The following is a 24341-nucleotide window of genomic DNA, read 5'->3' as shown; positions in this document are numbered from 1 at the left end:
CGCAGCGACTTCTCCATGCCTCTTCCCTTGCCTCTCTTTCAGGTTTTTCCTTCTATTTACCTGGGAGTAAATCCCATTTACCTCAGCGGTTCCTACTTCTGAGTAAATACGCCTACTAGGATTAGCCTGTAGTGGGTCTCTGCAACCCTCCCCCTTCCCTTCCCGGTCTTAGGACGTAACACTCCTGGCAGCGAAGCGAGCGACGGTGACCATAGCAACCCCGCCGCCTACCAGGCCCTTGCCTGCCTGCCTGCCTGTCCGCGGAGGGCGGGGAAGACGCCGCCGCCGCTCGCTGGGAGCCACCGGCAGGACTCGGGTCGCTCGCGGGGCCTGCAGGCGAGGAGGAGCCGGCTGGGCCCGGCCAAAGGCATGGGCGTGAGGATGGAGAGCAGCGGCTGGAGCAGCAGGAGGAGGAGCCCAGGTAGAACCGGAGGGGTGTGGAGAGGGCAGACGGGGCCTGGCTGTTTCTTCAGCGCCGAGAGGAAAGAGGCGCCTCTGGCAGCGCCTTTGCTTGCAAAGGTCCCCAAGCCTGGCTTTCCGAGTCTCCCCCGCCTTCCGTGTCCTTTGGGGCCTAGCTGTTTGCACCGTCCCCTAGTCGCAAGGAGAGATGCATTCCCAGTTCCTGCTGTTTGCACCAGTGTTCCTGGAGGCTATTTTTAACCTGCATCGCTTAAATCCCCACCAGACTGTGCAATCTATATATGCATAACATATACGTGAACCTATCCCCATATGGCGTGGGAGGAGAAGCTCTTCTGCCTGTCTCAGTTTGGCAGAACCTCTTTGGAAAAGCCCTCCAAGGGTACGTGGCCCTCTTGCTTCTCCAGGAACATAAGGATTCCAGAATGCTCTCATACAATCTTACAAAGGAGCTGGAAAAGTTCCAGAATGCAGGAGCCTGCTCCAGTCACATAAGGGACCCTGAGAGTTTCCCAGCATGCACTTCTCTATGGTGATCATTGTTCCCAAGCTGCATTGCCCAGACACTCTCTTGAGATGAAACCTGCCATTGTGTGCACACTTAAAAAATTATTGTCGGCTCTTTGCACCACCCATCCTCCTCAAGATAAAAGTTCCCATGGCAGAATGCTAATTTAAACCTACATTCAGCCAATTTATTTAAACTCCTGTCAAAATTCCCATTCCTGTTCTTCCGATTGTTTGTCAGCCAGAACAGTAAATCGTCGTGTGAGTATAACCTAACTTTAACTCAGGGACTTTGAGAGAAATATTGGACAACTCATTTTGCAGACCAAGACTCTGGTATTCTCCAATATCTGTAATCTTGTCTTCATAAATCAGCTAGCACACACAGGCCCCTCTGCCTGCTTATCACTGACATCATTCCTTAAATAAATAAATACATTTTCTTAGGTTAGGATCACAGAAGTGTGGACAGGAAGGAGAGGCTCTTCCCAGAGCAGTTGTCCTTTTACTTTAACACAATTTTGTTTTATAATGGCACAGTTGATAAGATCAGCAGAGATACCCAAAGGTTATTCTGGCTTTAATTAATGGAATGTGAATGAAGGAGCTGAAGGCCTGTAGGTTTGTGACAGAACACGTGCTTTCCTTGCACAAGGTTGCGTCTCTGAGATAACAGGGTTGGAAGATGAAGCTGGGAATCTCTTGACCCTTTCTTTCCTCTACCTGAGCCTTTGCAGAGCTTTGTCTATTTGTCTGTCTCATTTAAATTGCAGCTTTCCTCCAAGGAGTTCTGGGCAGCATATGTGGGTGTTTGGTCCACCTCCATGTTAGACACTAATGGATTACATGGACCAATGGTTTGACATGGCATAAGATGGATTTGTGTGAATAGTGCAATGCATAGCAGTGTGCAGCCCTAACTCCTTAGTTAGTTTTGTGCCATATAGGAATGACAGTTAAGTTAGAATCATAGAGTTGGAAGGGGCCATACAGGGCATCTAGTCCAACAGCCTGCTCAATGCAGGATCAGCCTAGAGCATCCCTAACAAATGTTCATCCAGCCACTGTTTGAGGGAGCTCACCACTTCCCTACCTAGGCAACTGATTCCACTGCTGAACTACTCTTACTGTAAAATATTTTTTGCTAATATCCAACTGTTACCTTTCTACCATGAATTTAAACCCATTCTTGTGCGTCCTGTTCTCTGCTGCCAACAGGAACAGCCCCCTGCCCTCCTTTCAGTGGCAGACTTTAAAATGCTCAAAGAAAGCCATCACGTCCCCCCCCCTCAACCTCTTCTTCTTCAGACTGAACATTCCCAAGTCCCTCAGCCTTTCCTCATAGGGCTTGGTCTCCAGGTCCATTTTCGTCCCCGAAAAAAAGAAAACAGCACCAGCAGTTCCTCTGTACAATTGTTTGATATAGTTTTGTGTACATTCAAATGGCTTCCCAGTGACAAGTCTCTTCTCATGGGCTTTCCCAGGTTGTGTTTCTTTCAATGTTAATTTCCTTTTGCTGTGTTTTTAAAACTGATCTGTTCCACATTCCTTTCCTTGCAGGAGTCCTGTCTTTTAGACACCAAGTGTTAAGGCGAGGCCTTTTGAATGTTTTTTCTGATTATAATGCATACAGCCATTGGTGCTGCCTAAATAATAATAAGTAAATGAAATGTTGGAGAATTGCATACCATGTGGTTTGTAGTAATGATAAAACATAGGAATTGTTGTGTTATCAGACACTGCACTGGTGCAAATTCAGTAATTTCACTAGTATTACAGCTCCATGTGTTCAAATTCTTCATATCATTTGGAAGCAGTATTTATTTACTTAGTTTTGAGAACTTATATTATTAGACAATAAATCTTATTTAATAAAAAGCACTAGGATTTAGGGACTTTTTCATGACTTTTCATGTTGGTAGAGAGTGATTGTAAGACAATCCCAACCTGGATTCCTACCTGCAAAGGTTCAATTATATCTTGATACTCTTGAGGGTTTGGGGGTTTTTTTGTCCCCTGGAATAGGAAAATACTGACTTTGAAGTAGGTTTGTCAGCTGGCCTGGTTATGTGACTGGAACAGCTGTGGTAACTCCAGTAGATGACCTGCCAGGAGATGGACAGAGAGAGTGTGACTCTTTTGGACCTGTCAGAGGCTCTCGAAGCCATTGATCATGGTATCCCTCTGGACTCCATTTTCAGGTTGGACTGGAAGGCACTGTTTTTCGGTGGTTCCAAGTCCTACCTAGAGGGTTGGTTTCAGAAGGTGGTGCTGGGGGACTGCTGTTCCACCCCTTAGTCCTTGGCTTGTGGGGCCTGCAAGACTGCATCTTGTCCCCTGTGCTTTTCAACATGTACATGAAACCTCTGGGAGAGGTCATATGGAGATTTGGCCTGGATTGTCACCAGTATGTGAATGATATTCAGCTCTATCTTGGGCTTCTGGCTGATCCCAGGGAGGCTACAGAAACCCTGAACTGGTGCCTGGAGACAGTTTTGACATGGATATAGGCTGATAAACTGAAGCTTACATTTTTGCTGCTTTGGACTATTATGGTACCTCACAAGAAATTGTATTCAGAGAGGAGAGGGTTCTGACTATGGTTTTTGCCCTGAAGATGGAAAGGTGCTGGGAGAGGATCCCTTGTCTGGGGGCAGCCCAAGGAGGCTTTCTAGAAAAGCAGGGTTCTGAGGTTGCTCTGTCCCTCCTGGAGTTCCAGTGCTAGTTGTGCTTTGGAGTGCCCATCAGTTGCTGGGGTTCATTTGCAGTCCAGATTTTTTTTTCTTTTGCCTTCTCTAGCAGTGCCTGAGGGGGGGGGGAATTGGGAAGCAGAAAAAAAATAAAATAAACCTGTAAGTTTGTAGTAAGCAAAGGCCCCGGTCACATGAGTGGGAAAATCTGCACTGGGAGGGAGGCATTTTAGAGGCGGAGCTAAAAGAAGCGTGGGACCGCGATCTTACAGTCCCCCACGGCTCTGTCCTCAGGCTGTCGGCAGCTGATCACACCAGGGAGGCAACAGCATAGTCCCAGTGAGGCAACACAGCAGTACTGCGTTACTGCGCATGCGCGGGTTGTGGACGGCTGCTGGATGCCATGGGCTACCGGCATGTCTCCAATCAGACGCCCGCCGTGTCGCACATTTACTGGAAGCTACTACCTTTTCCCCAGTGCCTTTTAAATCTGCTTCTTCAGGCCGACGGTACGGGTTGGAGACGGGTGCGCTACGCTTCCAAGATGTTGCCGTATGATTGTGCCCATTTGATGCGCCCTCAATTTGTCCGTTTCACGGGGCAAATCCTCCTGTGTGACCGGGGCCAAAAGTAGTTATTTTGCTACTAGTTTTTGGATCGTTTTCTTGAATAAAAAGTAATTTGTAAGAAACATGCCAGAAATAAAAAGAGGATCCCAAAATTATATCTGTTGGGGGGGTATCATGATATTTTGGGATGCCACTAGGGCTGCCAAGCCGCGGCGGGGGATCCGCACGTCTTCACAGGATCCCTGCTGCGGGGGACAGTGATACATGTTGCACCGCTGTCGCCAGGATGTGACGCTACGCGTCGCTCTGGCAACGGGACTCCAAACAGCCCCGTTGCCAGAGCGATGCGTAGCGTCACATCCTGGCGACGGCGGTGCAACCCTGTGAAGACGTGCAGATGCCCTGCTGCGGCTTGGCAGCCCTAGATGCCACCAAAAAGTTTAGGAGACCCTGCCTTAATATGTTTCCAGGGAACCTCTGAAACACAGTGTGAATGTGTGAACTGGTATTTTAATTCAATTGGAATGCAGCTAAGAATTCCAAAGGCATAAAGTTTCTGAAATGCAGATTAGTTCATTTACCCCCTTCTCCAGGACTGAGCTTTAAAGTATGCATGATTCAGAATGGTTTTCCACAGAAGGAAGCACAAACACTCCACTGAAACCAATTGCATTAGTGACAGGCCTGTTTTATTGATGTTTATGCATTAAAATAATTTCTATAAACCACCTTGATTATTCAAAGTTAGTGGTGTGCACTGAACTGTTTATCTCCTGATGCCTGCACTTGGCAAAAATTCAAAGAGTAATAAAATAGCAGCCAAATTGCTAATCAGTGACACACAAATGTGATCTCACTGTGGCAAAAGAGACAGTTCACTTATAGGTTGATTATCTGTGATATTTATGGTGTGAATAGGGGACAAAAGTAGTTCTCAATTATAAAGGAAAAACCCTGTTGATATTTAGACTTTTTAAAAAAATGTATTGACTACATTTTCAGTAGTGGTACTGCTCAGCAAGATTTTTGCAGTAACACTGCTATAAAGCTCCTGTTAAAAATATACACAATTACAGTCTCCCAAATAAAATAATTCATTGCAAAGTAAAAAAAAGGAAAAAAGAGCTAAATCCTATTGCCAGTTTAAATAAAATTATTGCATTTAAAAGAATACAAAGAAGGGTTTAGATGAGCTTCTGTTAATGGAATACAGATACTCAGAAGTCCCTTTCCATGTCCATGACAGTATAAGCAGCAAAACAGATGGATTCTAGAACAAGGGCTTCCAAGAAGATAAAAAATCATTTTTATTGCTAAAGATATGCTGGATCTGGACTTCTCAGGGCTGTGTAGTTCATATGCAGCATCTTCATAGTGCAATCCTATGCAGTGTCTAATCTATATAAGCCCATTGATTTCAGTGGAGGAACTCTGCATAGGATTCCATCATACCCTGCGTAGGATCAATCATACCCAGGATCCCAAAGTCAGAAGTACTGGTGTCTGCCTAGCCAGTTTTTACCAGCCACTCCAAATCGAACACCATCCAAACTTTTGCACTGGAGAGAATTATGAGTTTTGTATTCTTTTCCCTGTTCTGGTGAGTTGTGGTCCTCCTCAATATTAAACAAATCACCATAGTTATATCAAGAAGAAATGTACTCAGGGACAAATTGCCTACGTACTGCCACTTTGTTTGTTTGTTTGACTCTTTTGTCAGCTTGTGGCTTGCCCTTCTTGTTTGATTCCTCTGCAGGTATTTGCTGCTCAAATATTAGCTTTCTGGTTGAAGAGAATCTGCTGTTTGTTTCATCCTGTGGTTTGATGTGGGAAGGTTGATGGGAAGAATAGGGTGGCTTAAACTAAAGGAATATTATTTCTTCATATCATTTTGCTACATTTTGTGCTGTCAAGGCCAGTGTTCAGAGTAAACTGCAGGTGTTTTAGGATAAGCTACGTTCTCTGTAGTCCAGAACCCTTCTCAGTTTGGCAATTAAGTGATCAAGGAGAGATCTCTCTTTTTCCTGAGAGATCTTTTGAATGTATGTTGTAGTTCCTGTATCTGAGCAACTTGTAGCTGAGAAGACATTAGATGGTCCTGCTTGCTGAATTTAGCAAACTGTTCCTTGTCCTGTTTCCTTTTCCCTTTCTCTCACTTAGCTGTCTTTTTATCTCCCCTAATTGCTTCTTGGTCTGTTCTACAGCAGGTCTATTCCAGCTCACCAGCCCTGCCTTAAATTATATGGACAGTGATTAGGCTATGGTTCAGATGAGAGTTAGCCTAGGGGATCCTTCCTCCCTTTCTCCTCCTCTCCCCTTGCACACAGTAATCCAATGAAGGATTGTTTTTGTAGCCAACCAGGGCCCCGGTCACACAAGAGGTTTTGGGCCGGGAGAGGGACGGATCGGGGGCAGAGCAAACAAGCGCGATCCCACCGCAACATCTGGGAAGCATTGTGCACCCGTCCCCGATCCGGCCCTTCCGCCCAAAACATGAAGCAAAAACCGAGGTGGTTCTTCTGGGATGGCCGCATCAAGGCCGGCCATGGGATCACCTGCGCATCCTTTGGCCGGCGCATCCCCGGCTCCTGGCCGAACTGCGCATGCTCAGACATGCGCAGTTCGGCAGCCTCCCCCTCCCGACCGTCTTCCTTCCCGGCATCTGATCGTGCCGGGGAGCAACGGCGCCGCGGCTCAGGGGATCCGTGGAATCCCGCCACGGCGTCTCTATTTTGGTGCAGCTCTAATTAGCTGCACTGTGGCCGGTGTTTTTCCTGCCGTGTGGCAGGGACTCCGAGTTCGTTGTAATGTCTGAAACATAAACTGTATTTGTGCTCTTTCCTAAAAAACAGAATTCTAAACTTTGCTTTAATTCTGGTTTGTAATTCTGATTTGTGGAGAAGAAAGCAAACCCTTGACTATAGTTCTTTTCAGATATTATGTCCATGCCTAACAAAAGCCTGGAAACGACACATGTCAGGAACATGTGCTACCTGTAAAGGTCCTGATACATGTGGTTGCCATGGTTGATGTGTGCATTTTACATGCGTGTGCAACTTTAGTATGTGGAAACCAGAACCCCTGAAAATTCAGTGATTGGTTTACACATACCAAAGCTGTATGTTCTGCAAATTACATAACTCATTGTCCCGTTCAGATAATGTGGTAATTGCATTATTGCACACCCATTTGTTAGGCTCCTGTTACACATGGACGTTACACCTGAAAAGCTAGGCATAACAATCTGTGGTTTGTCATAAAAATCAGTTTTGATTAGATCACCAAACATAATGGGAGAGGGGAGAGTGTCTTTGAGTCCAAGGATCCCATTAATTTAATCACATAAAGATAGGCCATAGTTGTACATGTGAAAGATGTCTTTGGCTGCTTGCCTGTAGAATGAACTCTGTGCCAGTCTGTTGTTTCTATTCCGGCACTCAGAAACCTCATCAGCTGCCAGAATCAAACCCTGGAACCCTAAGAGTATCAAAGCATTAGCCTGAATGTTTTAGTTTTAGAAAATGTTTGCCAAATAGTCCTCCACTATTGTGAAGCACCCTCTGTAGCTTTTGTAATAACTTTCCTCCAGAAGTTGGTGCCTTCTTCATGCCACTGAGTCTTGCACTTACTTTGCTCAGAAAATCAGGCTGTTCTTACATATCACTAATGCCACCTTTATTCAGCAGAGCACTTGTCCGCACTGAAGTACAGGACTGCCCTTCCTGACCTTCAGCAAACTCATTTATCTGTAGCTAATAAATCCATCTCCAGGACCGCGTTTACTATTGCTAGACTACCGTAAGTTGTCTCGGCCTGCTCTGTGATTCTAACTACGCATGTGCTTAACACCAGCTACTGATTCAGTGCCTGAACGAGCACCTCTGCTGCATTCTGGATTTTTGCATAGGCCTCAGCAAGTACATCTGTGGGCCAAACTAGATGACAATGTGTACCTGAGTCCACCACAAGGCTGCAGTACAGCGCCATTTTAGAGTGTTCCATGAAGATAGTTTCAGAGAGTAGCCATGCCTGGTCTGCAGTAGAACTGCTAGAGTCAAGCCCCCAGTAGCACCTTAGAGACCAACACGATTTTGGGGGTATCAGCTTTTGAGAGTCAAAGCTCTTTAACAAATGGACTCTCAAAAGCTTATACCCCAAAAATCTTGTTGGCCACTAAAGTGCGACTGGACTCGGATCCAGCTATTGTAGAGCCCTTTTTTAACTTCTAAAATCTCTGTGGGGGCCTGATCCTGTTGGTGACCACAGTGCAGGGGGATGAGGGGTTCCTGTCTTCCCTTGCCAGGCCATTTGGAACCTTTCGTACCTCCATGCCACAGTCCCTGGCAGGATCAGCCCCCCCCCCCCAGCAATTTTTAAAAGAAAAAAAAAGAGGGGGCTCTAACATGGAACTGTGTCCCCATGGCAGACTCAGGGATGCAGTATCATCTGGTTTGGCTCTGAGACAGACTTCAGAATGGGTGTATTGATGGTGAAGGAATGCATTTTTTCTTTGGAGGTATGAAATGTGCAAAACCTTCACTTTAAAAAGATGTTTTCCCTCTGGACAGAGAACAGGCGGGGGGGGGGTCAGTTGGGGGTTCAGTTCAGTTGCTTTCCAGACTACTAGAAGCACTTCAAGAAGAAACTTCTGGAGATTTCAGGAAAAACTTATTTGACCCAGCCTGACCTAATCAGTGGGTGGGGAAAAAAGAGATGATAAAAGTCCTGGGAATAGGGGGGAAGGTCTCTTTTTTGTGCTGATTCCATCAAAGCAGACAGAACTCTTAACAGGTCTGGAGGAAGCAGCTATTGCCATGTGCTGGCCTGAAGGAGGCTTGAAGGTAATGGTACTCCTGTAAACATCTGGTGACTTTATAAGTTAAGGAACCTGCCTTATATTTTACAACAGACAGGGCATGTATAGAGGGACGGACAGAGGAATTGCGTTTTACCCTTTTCTTTTGAATCCCTTGCTCAGTCTGGTGCTGTGCTGAACACAATAAATGCTTTATAACTTTGGATCCTGATAGTGTCTCTCTGTGCCTCATAGACCTCCACCTTCTTGGACACACTATTTTAAAAAGAGCACCTGGAGAAAGGGGAGGGCAATCAGTTGGCAAGTGGCTACTCCCCTAGTGGTGAAAAAGGCAGTAAGTGGTCCCTGTGGTCACCAGACTCTGGGCAGCAGGAGAAATGGAGGCAAGGCCTCAGAATGTGGAAGGGAAGCTGGGAACCCTGACCCTCCCAGTAGACAATTTCTACAAAGGTCAGGTGGTGGCAGTGGTTGAACTGAGAGGGAGAAAAGCCCCTCCAGGTGTTGGGAAAACCCAGGAGGGCAGGATGGAACAGGGCCTGCAGGTCAGAGCAGGACTGTTCCGGCACAGTGCTCACTCTTGGCCTGGACTTGTGCAAGAGAAACTCAGGTGCTGATCCCTGTTAGCAGTGAACTTCACTGAGTAGCCTTGGCCAAGTCATTCTCTATCAGCCAAACTTACCTTACAGAGTTCTTGTGAGGGTAAAAAACAGAAAGCCACATTAGTAGCCATGTTGAGTGCCATGAAAGAAAGGTGTGTGATAAAAATGTGGTAAATGATTTAGGGGCCACAGGTTGCCTAATGCCTCCTAACTAAAGGAAGTAAAACCCTATGAAAAATGAAAGGTCAGTCCCTAGTCTTGAAACTGGCACCAGACAAAGCATGGCGAAGGTTTGAAAGAGGTGGCCAGGTAAGCCTGTGTGGTGCAATGGTCTGTTGGACTAGGATTTAGAACACCTAGGTTTGAATTCCCACTCTACCATGGAAGTCTGCTGGATAACCTTGGGTCACTCACTCTGTCTCAGTTTAACCCACCTCACAGGGTTGTTGTGAGAATAAAATGGGGGGAATGATGTTATAAACCTGTTTGAGGAGAAAATGTAGGCTATACATATCTAAATAAACAAATAAATGTCGCCTCCCAAACCATTCTACACACACATTAAAAAAAATATATATTTAAAGGAGGTGTTTGTGCTTTTTCTAAGAATTACAAACAATTCCCTAGGACCCCCCACTCTGAGAATTCTGGATCTAAAGAGCCCTTTTCTAATAATCTGAATCTTGAGTTAGATACAAAAATATTGAGCATTTTAAAGCTCATGTGTATTAATTAGACAAGTTATAGAATTAAGTTTTGGCGCTTTACAGGTGGCTTGCTATATTACGATAGAATCAGGTGGGTAGCCATGTTGGTCTGAAGCACTGAACAAAGTTTGAGTCCATTGGCACCTTTAAGACCAACAAAGTTTTATTCATGGTATAAGCTTTTGTGTGCATGCTTGTTGTTTTAGATAAATGAGAGAACATGGAATCCTCTTTGATAAACATATTAGCAGTCCTTATCTATATAACAGATTAGAAAGATTTTCACTTGTAGTGGAAACTGATTCCTATAATCTTAAAAACAAGTTTTTTCCATTGTATTGCAGTTTGTCTAATGATATGTAATTAATGATATGGCACCTTTTGCACTGCTGGTTCTGTAATGTGTGTTGAGGATGGAAGTGCACAAAGAAGAATGATAGTGGCTGTATGGGTAAACATAAGCTTTGCATGCTGAAGGTCCTACGTTCAGTCCCAGGCATCTTCAGTTAAAGTATTTCAAATGGAATGTTTTGGGGAAAACTTTTTCTGCTTGAGACTTCGGTAAATTGTCACCAGTCAGAGTAGATGGTGTTAAGCTAGATGAACCAATTGTCTGATTCGGTATCAGGCAGTTCCATATATTCAATATCCCGTAGGTACAAACTTAACATGGGGATTTTTTTTTAAGTACAGTCCCCAATGAAGACTGCTGACCTTTTCAATCTCACCTCCCTCCCAAGCCTTTTGTTCTAGGAGGGATGAGCACAGTGTAGCTTGAAGGTCACACATGCACCTAATCCACTGATTCCCAACACGTTTGTCGTAGGTGCCATAATGCCCATCAGTGTCTTTCCTAGCTCCCACTTGCTTCTTCGACGAAGCATCTTGTCTGCAGAATAAGCAGCCAGTCTTGGCTTTCATCATTGGAGCAGGAGGCACTTTGAATGATTCCAAGTGGCATTACCTTTGAGGCTGCAGGGAAGCATGTGCCAGTTGTTAAGAGAAATTCTCTTAATTACTCTTTACCAAATTTCTCCCTGAAATCCAGCAGCATGTTTCTTTTCTTCTTTGTAGGAATGTACAGTTTCTAATTGATTCCGTTTTGATCAAAGAGAAAATTACTCTTTACCAAATTTCTCCCTGAAATCCAGCAGCATGTTTCTTTTCTTCTTTGTAGGAATGTACAGTTTCTAATTGATTCCGTTTTGATCAAAGAGAAATTTGGAGAGAGAAGGGACAGGAAAGGAAGTTCTATGCATATCTAAATAAACAATGTCACCTCCCAAACCATTCTACACACACACATTAAAAAATAAATATTTAAAGGAGATGTTTGTGCTTTTTCTAAGAATTACAAACAATTTCCTAGGACCTCCCAATCTCACAGTTTCTCTCTGTAGATGCTCAGAAGCAGCCAATATTTTCCGAAACCTTCCTGCCCTCCTAGAACACCACCTTGTGGTCTGTAACACAAAGCAACTGCAAGGGCTGGAGTTAGAAAAGGGTTGTGGATTTTTCTACATAGAGAAATGAAAGAAAAATCATTCTTTAAAAAGAGAATCAGACAACAATGGCTTAGTGTTCCCTCTGAGCTGAGTTAGTGAGAGCTAGGTCACAATTTTTTAGCCTCCGGCTCACACATTTTTGTCTTAGCTCAGGAAGGATGGCTCCAGAGCAAACTAATGTATGCAGTATCCAAATCGCTTGCTCACAACTTTAATGCCAGTAGCTCACAAAGTAGAATTTTTGCTCACAAAACTTCCACAGCTCCCACAGCTTAGAGGGAGCACTGGCTATATCAATGGTCATATATAAAAAAAGTGAATTTTTGAAAAAGAAATTCCCCTCCCTGTAAGAATGCTACCTCCATGACAAGAGGATGCTTGGCTTGGAAAGTCATAATATTTGGGGGAAGTTACCAATATTTTGTGATTTGACCTACTCTCCACAACAACTGCTTTGTGATTGGTCTCATTCCCTATGCCCACTGGTTTGCTGTGGCATTCACTACCTGCCCTCAAAACTCTAGACACTCCCACAGATGCAACAAGACTGGGGGCTCCTGGTCTACTCATTTGTTTTTTGTTATCTAGAAGAATTCAACAAAAAGTATCACATTAACCTTATTGACATCAGAATTTGTTCCAGAAAACGAGCAAGGTCAAGGCTTGGCTAGAATCCTTCAACCTGATGTTAGTTGTATGGGGAAGCATTCAGTCATGTGAGTCTCTTCCCACACCTGCAATCAAACTGGTATATCCCCTCTCCTCACCTGCTGTCTGGATTGGTATGTCCCAGAAACAGGTTTCCTTCCTAAAAAACTGGACATAAAAAGAGCCCTGGTGGATCAGACCAGTGGTCTGTCTATTCCATCATCCTGTTTCCTACAGTGGCAAGCCAGGTGCCCTGGAAGGCTCAGAACAGAGGCACAGAAACCAAAGCCTTCGGTTGTTGCTGTCTCCCTGCCATAACTGGTACTTACAGGAGTACAGTCTCTAACATGGAGGTTCCAGTTAGCCATCAGATCTAACAGCCGCCAAGTGACCGATCCTCCATGAATCTTTCTAATCTGTTCTTTGGAAGATGATTTTGTGGCCGAACCATCCCTCCTTCAGAATTTCTAAACTGGAAATAAACCGTACATTTCTTCATTAAACAAAAGTCCAAGGACTATGTTAAGTTACAAGCCAACAGTTTCTGTTGGCTTTGTCCCCATAGAGTTTCTTTCTAGTGTTCCTTCCAGGAATCAGATTTGTTGGCAAAATTCTTCCAATTTTTCTTGTCATTAACTCTGTTCAAGCCTCGGAGTGTACTATATATGTGATCTTAGCCAAAATAAACTGCTTGTCAGTAAAAGTTCTTTGCCAGGGCTACAAAGCCCTGGAAAAATACAAGTGCAGAGCTGGTAGAACAAGGAAGACTGTGTTAGGCAGGCGTGAGTTCATTCATTTATTAATCAAAATATTTATAACCCACCTTTCCTCATGGCTCAGAGCAGCCAATTAACCTTACATTGAGGAAGGCAGCCTAGTTTGGCTTAATTTGTTTTATTTTATATATCTGTAGAGGCGAGCATAAAAGTCAGTATTTTGACATTCTGCCCCCTCTTTGTCCAGAGCCCATGCCTTTTCCATTATGAACAGCCTGTGGAACAGCCTGCACAGAGGAGTTAAACATCCCCCATCCTTGCAGATATTTAGGAAAAGGTACACTTCAATGTTGTTTTCCAGAGCCTTTAATGATGCTTGAGTTTTTTTGTCTGAGTTGTACTTATTGGATATATAATTATGGGTTTACTCTTTCGCTTTTATTTATTGATTTTATCCTTAACGTTTGTTTTAGGGATACATGGGGGCTTCCATGCTGTAAGCTGCCTTACACCCATCTGCAGGAAAGGCAGGTTACAAATATTTTCTCCAGAACGTAGTTAAGCACTCTGCCCATGTTTAATAAAGGTTGAACAATAGTAATAAACTAAAAGGTTGATTATAAGGACAGCCAAAGCAAGCAGTTGTGGGATAACTGAGAAGCCTAAAAGGAATCAGGATGCAGACAAAGAGCAGAAGTTCGACTCTGGTCTAAACATCAGCTAATCCTTGAGTAAATTCATTGTCATAGCATAATATGTAGTGCTGTAGCTCTGGACTACATGATTGTCTGTGGTAATGATCAGATGGCACATTTCAGCAAGGGTTGAGATTCTTGAAAATTTTGAAAGAACTGTTCTTAGATGTATTCAGGGTGGTGCAATCTCATGCAAGCCCAGTGGGACTGACTTCCAAGTAAGCATACATATGGCTGGGCTGAATGGTGTACCAAAGCGACATGCTTTAAGAGCTTTTGTTACAGCTACTTTTTGACACCCCATAACAACTGTAGCAATGTTCCTGATATCTGTCAAACAGCCTTTTTTAAAAAAAAAAAAAAAAGTGGTTTGAGTGCCTGTCAGAAAAGGTTCAGGTGGGGAGCTGTGTTAGTTTGAAGCAGCAGAACAGTTTGAGTCCAGTGGTATCTTTAAGACCAACAAGGTTTTATTCTGTGTATAACCTTTCATGTGCATTCACACTTCAAACTTTAAAAAAGAGCGAGAGTCCGGTAGCACCTTAATGACTAATAAAATTTGTGGCAGGGGATGAGTTTTCATGAGTCACTGCTCACTTCTTCAGATACCTAGCAGTGACTCACAAAAGCTCATACCCTGCCACATATTTTGTTAGTCTTTAAGGAGCTACTGGATTCTTTCTCTTTTCTACTGCTACAGACAGGCTGTGGTCACACACACTAAATAATCCACTTTCAGTGCACTTACGAACTGGATTTTGCCAGTTCACACAGTAAAAATCCAGTTGGAAAGTGGATTGAAAGTGGATTATTTAGAGTGTGTGACCACAGCCACAGACTAACACGGCTACTCATCTTGATCTAATTTCAGATTTTTTTGGTCTTAAAGGTGCCACTGGACTCAAACTTTGTTCTGTCAGAAAAAGACCATTCAACCATATCCCATGCGCTTATTGAGGGTCCTCCCCAAACCCTCAGGATTGACATTTAGGAGCTGGACTGGGACATGGGGGTCTCCATTAAGTTGAAAGTGACTTGACATAACGTAAGATACACACAGTGGGACATGCGGGCACAGAAGAGCGCCCTACTGCAAGCAGACTTCTGCTCAGGATAGTAGGGACCATGACAATTAGTTAGCCTGTGGCAAAAGATCACTCCGCTTCTAGCATAATGTAGTGGTTAGAACAGAGGTGTCAAGCTCATTTGTTGCAAGGGCTGGATCTGACATAAATGTCACTTTGTCGGGCCAGGCCATGCATGCTATAAAATGTAATGCCACGTACCAGAGATACAGACTTAATAAAGACACAGGCAAACCCAATTAATGACATTATTTTTACTCAAAATAAAAAATGCTTAAAACATTAACACTGTGTGTCCTCACCGTGTTCACCTGCACACCCCCACAATGAGCAGGACACAGTGAAGGACAGGAGAACACATGTTGCTCCTGAGTTCCTTGGAGGAACGGCAAGGTGAACGCATTCCAGATGGGTAAGATTCAGAAAAGTCTGAGAACTAAACAAAACTAAACTCAGACATATTGTGAGTGTGTGTTGTGGACTGAAAGCAATTGATTTACTGGTGAACCTACAAAAGCCCCAATAAATGTATTTAATCATATACAAGAGTAGATTTTTTCCCCAAGGGATGCCATAAAGAGGGGGGGGGAGATGCCCCTTGTCCACTCACACAGAATGCCTACCACCCTCTACGACCCCTTTTATTCAGGGTACTGGTTATATGTAGGTCAGGATATCACACTCAGCACCCTTATCTCTTTTAAAATCTACAGAGTGTAATGACCACCTCACGCCTCAGGTCCTCTCTCACTCCCAGACACACCCACAAGTCATGGTAGCACAGCCCCCTTTAATAATCAGCCCACATTCACAGAGCTATTGAGGTTGGGGCTCAAACACTGTTCCAATCTCTCGCTGCCAGGATTCATTCATATCTGATAATATATGTGTATAGTCCGAAATATTAAATTATGTGTGTCTGTGTGTGCTTCTTTCCCCTAGACACACACCCCACAGGTTAATCAAAACAAGAAACTTTTTTTTACTGATTTTACTGTTAATTTTATTATTCTGGTCACAGACTATAATAAAAGATTTGATTCAATTTGATTTGAAGTGGCGGGGCTGAGGGGAAGACCTGATGGAGAGGCTGTTTCCAAAACCTCCAGGGGGTGCTTTTTGTCCTCCTGTGATCCCTTTTCCCTCAAGGACTGAGAACAGGTAGGGGGAGAAGGCTGCAGGAAAAGCCAAGCCAGCCCCAGGATCCGGATGGCTTTTTTAAAAAAACTAGTAATTTTTCTTCTTGGGTCTATTGATACTGAAAAAATTCAGAATTTTCAAAAAATTCCGGATCTGAATACTGTACTGGTATTGGTACCCAGGATTTTTTTTTGAAATCCTGAATTTTTTTCAGGCCCAATAGACTCAAACTGGAAAATACTGATTAAAAAATAGTGCACCACCCCCCAGTTGTGATATTTCCTCTCTGTCTATTTGATACCACAAACTGTGTTATAAATTCTGATTTTATGTTAATAAAGTAATCTCGAATGTTATGACTCCAATTTTCCTTTCTTTCTTAGTGCAATGCAGTTTTTCTTTCTTACATTCAGCCTATCTTATTCACTGTTTTGTGGAAGAACTTGCCTTCTCTCATCCACGCTTCACCCTGTTCTTTGCATTAAGTGTCCTCCTTTCTTGTCAGCCTTGATCTGCATGCTTGCCACTCTCTTGGTGGAGAAAAAGAGAGACAGGAGAGCTTGTTTGAGTACTAAGGAGAAGGTCCACTTCCTTCTTCCTCATCCTAGTTGCCTGAGTGTGCTTGCAGTGTCCCTGAGGCAACAAGTCCTCCTTTGATGAGGTGGCACTCTAGTGTCATAGTAGCTGAGGTCACTGCTGCAAAATGTCAAGGAAATTAATCCTTCTATTTACACATCTTGTGTAATTTCTATGCTTCAAATTTAATGTGCTGAAATATATACATCACCTCATCATCCCATTTCCCACTGTATCCCCCTTCCCTGCTGCTTCCTCTTTCCGGTTCCTTGGCTGCCTCTATTTAATTAATTTATTAAAAACCTTTGTGAGCCACCTTTCTGCCCTGTGGAACTCAAGGTGGTATACAATATAAGCAGAACACTGTAAAAACACAATAAAAACAACAATTATAAAACCTATAAAAGCCACAGAGCCCTACAGCCTCACCCCTTTTCTTTTTTCTTCTTCCCATTCAACAGCCAACCTACCTTTATTTGTTTCTGTCTTCACCTTTCCCCCCTTCTTTCCTACCCATCATTGTCTCCCTGTGAAAAGTCTGGCTATGTTGTGTGGTGGTAGCCAGTTCAGGGCAGGTCCCAGTTGTGTGGTGGTGGCTGCTGCTGTCAGCGGGCCAGGCCTAAGGGCAACATGGCCATTGCTGCCAAGCCAGGCTAAATTGTATTGGTAGTGAGTTTCTAGTAGTTGCTACTGGGCCTGTCATTGGTGAGGCTTCCTCCATCAGGTGACACGATGATCTGGAGGGAGGGACCTTTCCTGGGCTCCTTCAGCCTCCCAGTCTACTCCTGTTCCCCCTACCACAGCTTTGCTTTCCAGAAATCAAGGCTTGGAATGCTTGGCAATAGTGCTGTGGTTGCCAAGCAACCCCCAACAGCCACAGAGTCCAGTGGGCATTCTTTAAGGTACAGATGTTGTTTCTCTCCTTTTGTGGAGTTTTGATTCCACAATGTATTGTTTCCCTCCGATTTCAATTTCCCGCCCTGCAGATTTGGGACTGCTTCAGGTTTGAACAGAATTCCCCTCCCCTCCCGATCTGTCCCTGCCTCCATTTTGCAGCTCTATCAATCATACTATGGCACAGTTGAGACACAGATATATGTCTAATCCCAGGAGAGTTCCAGGCCCCTCCTGAGTAGGGATGCCAGCCTCCAGGTGGAGCCTGTAAATCTCCCGGGAATTACAGTTCATCTCCAGTCTACAAGGATCAGTTCCCCTGGAGAAAATTGTCACTTTGGACTTTGGACTTTGGACTAGGATCTGGGAGAGCCAGGTTTAAATCCCCACTCTGCCATGGAAGCTTGCTGGGTGACCTTGGGCCAATTACACTGTCAGTCTGACATACCTCACAGGGATGCCATGAGAATATAATGGAACAGATGGGAACAGTCAAAGCAACTTTGGGTCCTCACTGGGGAGAAAGGTGGGGTATAAATGATGTAAAATAAATAAATAAATTTTGTCTGAATAGTACTTTTTGTGAATGAATCACTTGTGGCCTTTACTATACAAGGGTTTTATAAGGTTTAGTTTTAGTTACTTTGCTCGTAAGACACTTTGTATAGATAAAATAGGCTGTGTTTGAAAAGCATGGAAGGAAGGGGGAGAAGATAATTCCAGGTGTCAGACAACTGAGATAGAGAAATGTTGGATGCATCTTTTGATTGAGCTGTCACTGTACAGCAATTTTCCCATGCACCCAATGAAATATGATTCTCTAATTTGCCCTTACAACAATATGTGGTGTAGGTTATTGTGGCTGTAATGTGTGTAATTTTATATCTAGCAGATAAAAACGTACCATCAGTGTGTTTTATATGGGTTCAGTGATTACTCTTGAAGTTAACATTTCTGGTACCTGTATGTGCAGGATGTGAAGATTGTATCTAGATATAGAAGAGAAGAGATGATGCTCATGACAATAAATAGAAAGCACACAATGTGATTGACAGCCTAGATTACAGAGTATCTCCTTAGGGAGTTGATTGCCTTCTCGGGGACACATTGGGAGGATCCTCTTCATGCTTAACTGGTCAGCAGGTCCCCCCCCCCCCCCCGAGTCTTGATTCATATTTCAATGGACAAATGGCAATCAGTCAAAATGGGTTGTTGGATCTAAACATCCGCAAAAGGAAAGATCACAGAAACAGATCTTCCCAAACTTTGGTTTCCTCCAGCAGCCAACTTTTCCTTCCTAGCCACTGCTAAGAGTCTGGAAGCCTTCCTAAACCAAATGGCATGTGTTATGGGAGATTGTGCTGCAGGAGCAGCAAATTGGGCAGAACTGTCTTTCTACAGTGAGCTTTGGCAAGCAGACTCAAGCTCATGGACCTTCACGCAAGAAGGAGGGGTTGATTTCCCTCTTTTTCTGCACATCAACTCCCTGTGGTGGTAATTTCTTCTGACGGCAATTTGGTTACAACCGGTAAAGTAAATAATAAATAAGACTGCCAGCAAGGCCTGATCTAAATTGTACAGAGAGTCAGTTGATGAATTCTCAGAAGGCTCTGAACAGTAGGAAAAAAACCAAGCAAAATTCTGATAGCAGCACTCAGCATATTCGAAGGAAGTTGGAGAATCTAAGGAAGGAGGATGCTCACAAAGAGGGAAGGTGATCATTCCAGAAACACAAGACCGCCAATCTAAACGCAAAACTATTCTTTAAAGAGAGTTATAGGAACAGAGTGTATCTGGTGCCTAATGTTTCCTTAGTAACAGCAAGTAATATAAACGTAGTTGAATTGTAATATGGCAGAGTTCAACTATACAATTACACAGTACTTGTTACGGTATATAAAGCTGCTCAGCCCAGTAATGAAAATGATGCTTCTCAACATCAGATGAGCTCCCTCTTGTAGCATGCAGCCTAATGAATAAATGCATAGCAGCTAATGGGTGCGATAATTCTTTCTGACTTTTGATGAAACTTCCTAGGGAGTAGATGGAAGCTTTCTATAGCCTTTTTAATTTTTGGCTTTGTTGATGTAAAATGGGGTCTGCATACATTCTGTGAACAGTAAAAGCATGTAAAAGGGCTCTCTTAATGGAGTATCTCATCTTTTAAGTGGTTGTTATCTAGAGGGGTAGCCGGGTTAGTTGGTTACAGTACAAAATGAAACGGGAGTCTTGCAGCACTTTAAAGGATTTACTGTGGAATAAGCTTTTTCTTGGTTTGATACCAATTGGGAGAGAAGTTCTTCCTGCTGTGGAGGTGTTGAAGAGTGATTAGACAGATAGGAAGAGAACAAGCTGAGGACACATATCTTGGCCATGAAGGTAGTGAAACAGGATCTAGTGACTGACTGTACTGAAGGTAGAAAAGAGATCAAGAAGAATGAGGGCAGACTGGTTCTTTGGATTTGGCAGTGAGCGGAGTATTAGTGATTTTTGCGAGGGCACTTGCAATGAAGAACAAAAAGCTCAGTTGTAGGTTGAGAAAGCAGTTAAGGAGAGACAGTTAAGACGGCAAAAGAAAGCAGCATGCATTAGGATTTATAGTGGAAGAGAAATTGGTAGTTATTGGAGAAGGAGGGATGAGTCAAAGGTTTGACGTTCTGAAAATGTGGGAGTCAGGCACATTAGACAGGTATGGTAAAGCGGACATCACTGCACTTTAGGCCTTGTTGTAAGCCCAGTTATATCTAATTCAGTATCATGTCTATCTAATTCAGACCAGCTTTGTCAGTGGATAAACAGTTCAGTGCTGGTGCTAGGAGCCCCTTCTTTCACCTACATCTAGCTCATAAACCTGCCCCTTATTTAGACTCTGTTGACCTAGCCATGCAGATCCTTGGTACTGTAACCTCCAGACTGGACTACTGCAACACACTTTACATAGGGCTGCCTTTGGAGAGGTATTGGAAGCTTCAGTTGGTACAAAACACGCCAGCAGACTTCTGTCAGGAGACATTTAGTCTAAAGTCAAAAATCAAAGCAGGAGGTTTGAAGAAAAGGCAGGAATTATCTCCATGGATATTGAAATTAACAAGGAGCCAAAGTGAAGCTGTTGTCATGGAAGAAGTAGTAGAAACTAGGCATCAAGGTATGAGATAAAGGTTGAGAATGAGCAGGATGGGAGGGGAGAGAATATATTAAAATGGAATTGCAGAGAGGAGTAGAGTCGTACAGAATAAATCTCATAGGATTTGGGCTTTTACACATTCTCATTTTCCTCTCTTCTTTTTTTGGGGGGGAGGGGCTTATGTTTGGCATGTATTTTGCTCCCTCTAGTGGTCAATTCAACATTACCTCTCTGTATGTCCAGCATATCTCCTTGCAGATTTAAACTGCAGGTTTTTAATGCTGGACATAAAGTGATGAAATATCATATTAAGAGAGAGCAAAACACATGCAGAGCAGGAAAAAACACAAGCAACAGGAAAACACAAGTTATGAAAATGAGGATGCAGAAAAGCTTGAAGTAAGATGAAGGTGTGAGTAGTGAAAGTAACAGACACCATTTGGAAAGGAGGCCATCTTATCTGAGACAGGGGTGCGGGAGAAGCTTATAGTGGAAAGGTAAGGGGGCAAGAGCCAAGTGGACTTGGATCCCATCAATATGCTGATGATACTCAGCTCTTTTCCCAGCCAGATAAGCAGCTGGCAGCAGAGCACTTGGCACTACCACAGTGCCTGGATGCAGTAGTCCAGAGGTTAAGGGGGAGCTGGCTGAAGTTGAATCCACCCAAGACTGAGGTCATGCGGCTGGGAAAGACTGAGATGTTAGCTGGAGGGTCACTCCTGAGACTTGATGGTATCCAGTTGACAGCTGTAGACTCTGTAAAGAGCCTCATGGTATAGTTGGCTTCTGAGCTATCATTGGATAAACAAATGTCCATGATAGTATGGGGTCAGTGTTTTTGCACCTATGTAGGCCCACCAGTTGGCTTCTTATTTGTCTGGGTCAAACCTTGTCTCATTGATCCATGAAATGGCCATCTCCAGATTGGACTACTGCAATTTGCTTGATGTAGGGCTACCCTTGAAAATGCTTTAGAAACTGCAGGTGGTCCAGAATGCAGCTGCCAGGTTGCTGACTGGAACACATTACTCCAATTCTGCAGCAGCTGCACTGGCTACCAATTAGTTTCTGGATCGAATTCAAGATGTTGGTGTTAACCTTTAAAGCCCTTAACAGTCTGAGACCCTCATACCTTTGGGACTGCCTCTCCTATTACACCCCCCCGTGTTCCCTTTGGTCATTGTCCAGGGGGCCTCTTGCAGGTGCCTGGCCCAAGGATCGCTCAGTTAGCTGTCACCAGGGGAAGAACCGCCTTGGTTGTAGCCACTACCCTGTGGAATGCACTTTTGGATGACACCTGTGCCCTCCGAAACTTGTTTAGTTTCCACAGGGCATCCAGATCTGAATTGTTTAGGTTGGCCTTTGGAGAGTAAATAACTATAGTTTGGGCTGTTTTAATAGTAGTATGGTGATAGCCATGTATTTTAATGTTTTAATTTAATATCTTATATTGGTTGTTTGTTTTTACATTGTTTTTACCTTATTGGCTTTAAGACACCAAGAGACCCTTTGGGTGAGTGAAGACTAAAAAATCTAATAAAGAAAATAAATAATTTGGTTTTAATCCCACCTTGTTGTGATTTAGGCAGTAGTTTATACTCGTTGCCTTTATCACTGCCACCAGGTGGAAGTCTTATTTTCCTTCTCAGCCACCTCTACCCAATAGCTTATCTTTGTAACGTTCTGGGTTTTCTAAGAGCACACATGACATAACTAAACAGTGGAATTAAAACAAAGACCAACATGCTAACACTCAGCAAAGTAAGGTTTTTACTGAAGATTTTTAAAAGCCTCAATAATATACCCTAAAATAATTTTTAAGCAGATTGCCCAAAATCATAAGATATTTGTGGAAAAATAACAAAGGAAAATGTGTCCATCTAAACTTTGGTCTCTGGTTCCCTTTTGTTTATATTATTCAGACCTTAGCCAATCAGTAACGACACCTCTAGGTTTCAGATCTCAAAATCTGCCTCTTTGAGATTGATTATCTGGTACCTTCAGACCCTCTATTTGGTTTTCTATTTTTAGGCTGGCTTTATGAACTTTGGTTTAGATACAGAATACATTTTCCATCAACAGAAATTTCCTGCCCCCCCCCCTTGACGATAGCTTACTGATTTTCACAAAATCCTGCTCCTTGGTGATGGGGGACTCTGAGGAATTACCTGAGGGGAAGTATGCCATGGGAAGAGAGAATCAGTGGAAATTGCTTGTCTAGACTGGATCTAACCCTTTGCCTGAAATTGGTCAAAAGCATTTTTGTCCAGATTCACGCACTTTAAATGTAGTAAGAAACAAAGACATAGTAATGTAAGCCTGTTTCCTTCCTCCACAATATCCAGTATAAAACAGGGATTTTAAAAATCCTTAGAGTGTTTATGTGTGTGTCAACCGCATGTTAAGGTTCTAACAGCAGTTAGCAGCTGATAGGTCTAATGGCACAGTTTAGTATACACCAGTATTCCATGTGTGACTGTGGAGCCTGTGTGTGTAATATCCAGTTTCTAGATGTGTTTCAGTCGTACAGTTGAACCCCTTTAATGCATTGGATTTTATGTGCATTGGCCCTATGCAATCTTTGTGCTGATGAGTGGACCTCTGGCAGACCTGAGATAGGAGGGCATGCTCTTTCTCCCCTGCCACAAATAGCAGCTGCAAAGGGTAATGTTCATACCAAACAATAGGACTGGGAGTGAAGTCTAGAGAAGGAAGTGGAAAACCAGTGTGATATAATGGTTAGACAATTTTAAAGATCCACGTTCAAGCCCCTCCTTGACCTTGGTCCTATCACCCTTTCTTGGCTAGGGTTGCCAGCCAATAGCTGGCAACTGACAGGATAGGGGGAAACAGGGAGATGGGGGTGCTGGCACTGCAAGTAGCATGACATCACTTCTGGGGGAAAGCTGGAAGTGACATCACATCATTCTAGGAATCACTGAAAGCGACATTATGCCCCTATGTGCCCCATAGAACTTTGCACTCTGCTGAGCAACATATGCTGGTAGTTCCCAGCCTGAAAGACGTCTGCTTAGCCTCCACCAGGGACAGAGCATTCTCTGCCCTGGTGGAGCATGCTCTGTGGGATTTAGGGCTCTTTTTGTAGCAGGAACTCCTTTGCATATTAGGCGATACACCCCTAATGTAGCCAATCCTGCAAGAGCTTGGCATTCTGCAGGGCCTGTAAAATGGAGCTGTTCTGCCAGGCCTTTGATTGACATGGCGGACATCTAAATACTTTGGCCTCCCCTACCTATACTGCCCAGATGAACTGTTCTTTCTAGAGACTGCCATGGCATCTGCTGACTGGGTCCTTATCTTTGCCAGCATATGCCCAGCACTGAAGGCGCCCGTGGATACTGGAAATTGAAGTTTTCTGCCATTTGTTGCTGTTTTTTCTATGAAATTGTGCTTGTATTTGGATTTATTACTATGTTGTATTTTAACTGTTGTGACCCGCCCTGAGCCCGCTTGTGGGGAGGGCAGGATATAAGCCCAATAAATAATAATAAAAATAATAATGGCTTCAGCGATGGCGGAGGCTCTCTCCTGAACAGGGGAGGCATTCTGCGCTCCAGGGGTGTTGGAGGGGTGCCGCCTCAAGTGGCACCCCCAGGTGAGCCTCAGTAAGGAGGCTCCAAGCCGGGGGCGCT

General features: G+C 43.8%; 1 protein-coding gene across 1 annotated transcript in view; it reads left to right on the top strand.

Annotated features, from left to right (window-relative positions):
• Window positions 1-310: 310 nt before the first annotated feature.
• SPATA7 (spermatogenesis associated 7) overlaps window positions 311-24341 on the top strand; it is an 86447-nt gene continuing 62416 nt past the window's right edge. The window contains exon 1 of the mRNA XM_015426567.1: window positions 311-421. Coding sequence (XP_015282053.1) covers window positions 370-421 — 52 coding nt within the window. The 5' untranslated portion in view covers window positions 311-369. The remainder of the gene's footprint in view (window positions 422-24341) is intronic.

Source organism: Gekko japonicus, unplaced genomic scaffold (assembly GCF_001447785.1).
Source record: "Gekko japonicus isolate JY-2015 unplaced genomic scaffold, Gekko_japonicus_V1.1 scaffold198, whole genome shotgun sequence".
NCBI lineage: Eukaryota > Metazoa > Chordata > Lepidosauria > Squamata > Gekkonidae > Gekko > Gekko japonicus.
This window is presented reverse-complemented; position numbering and strand designations above follow the sequence as displayed.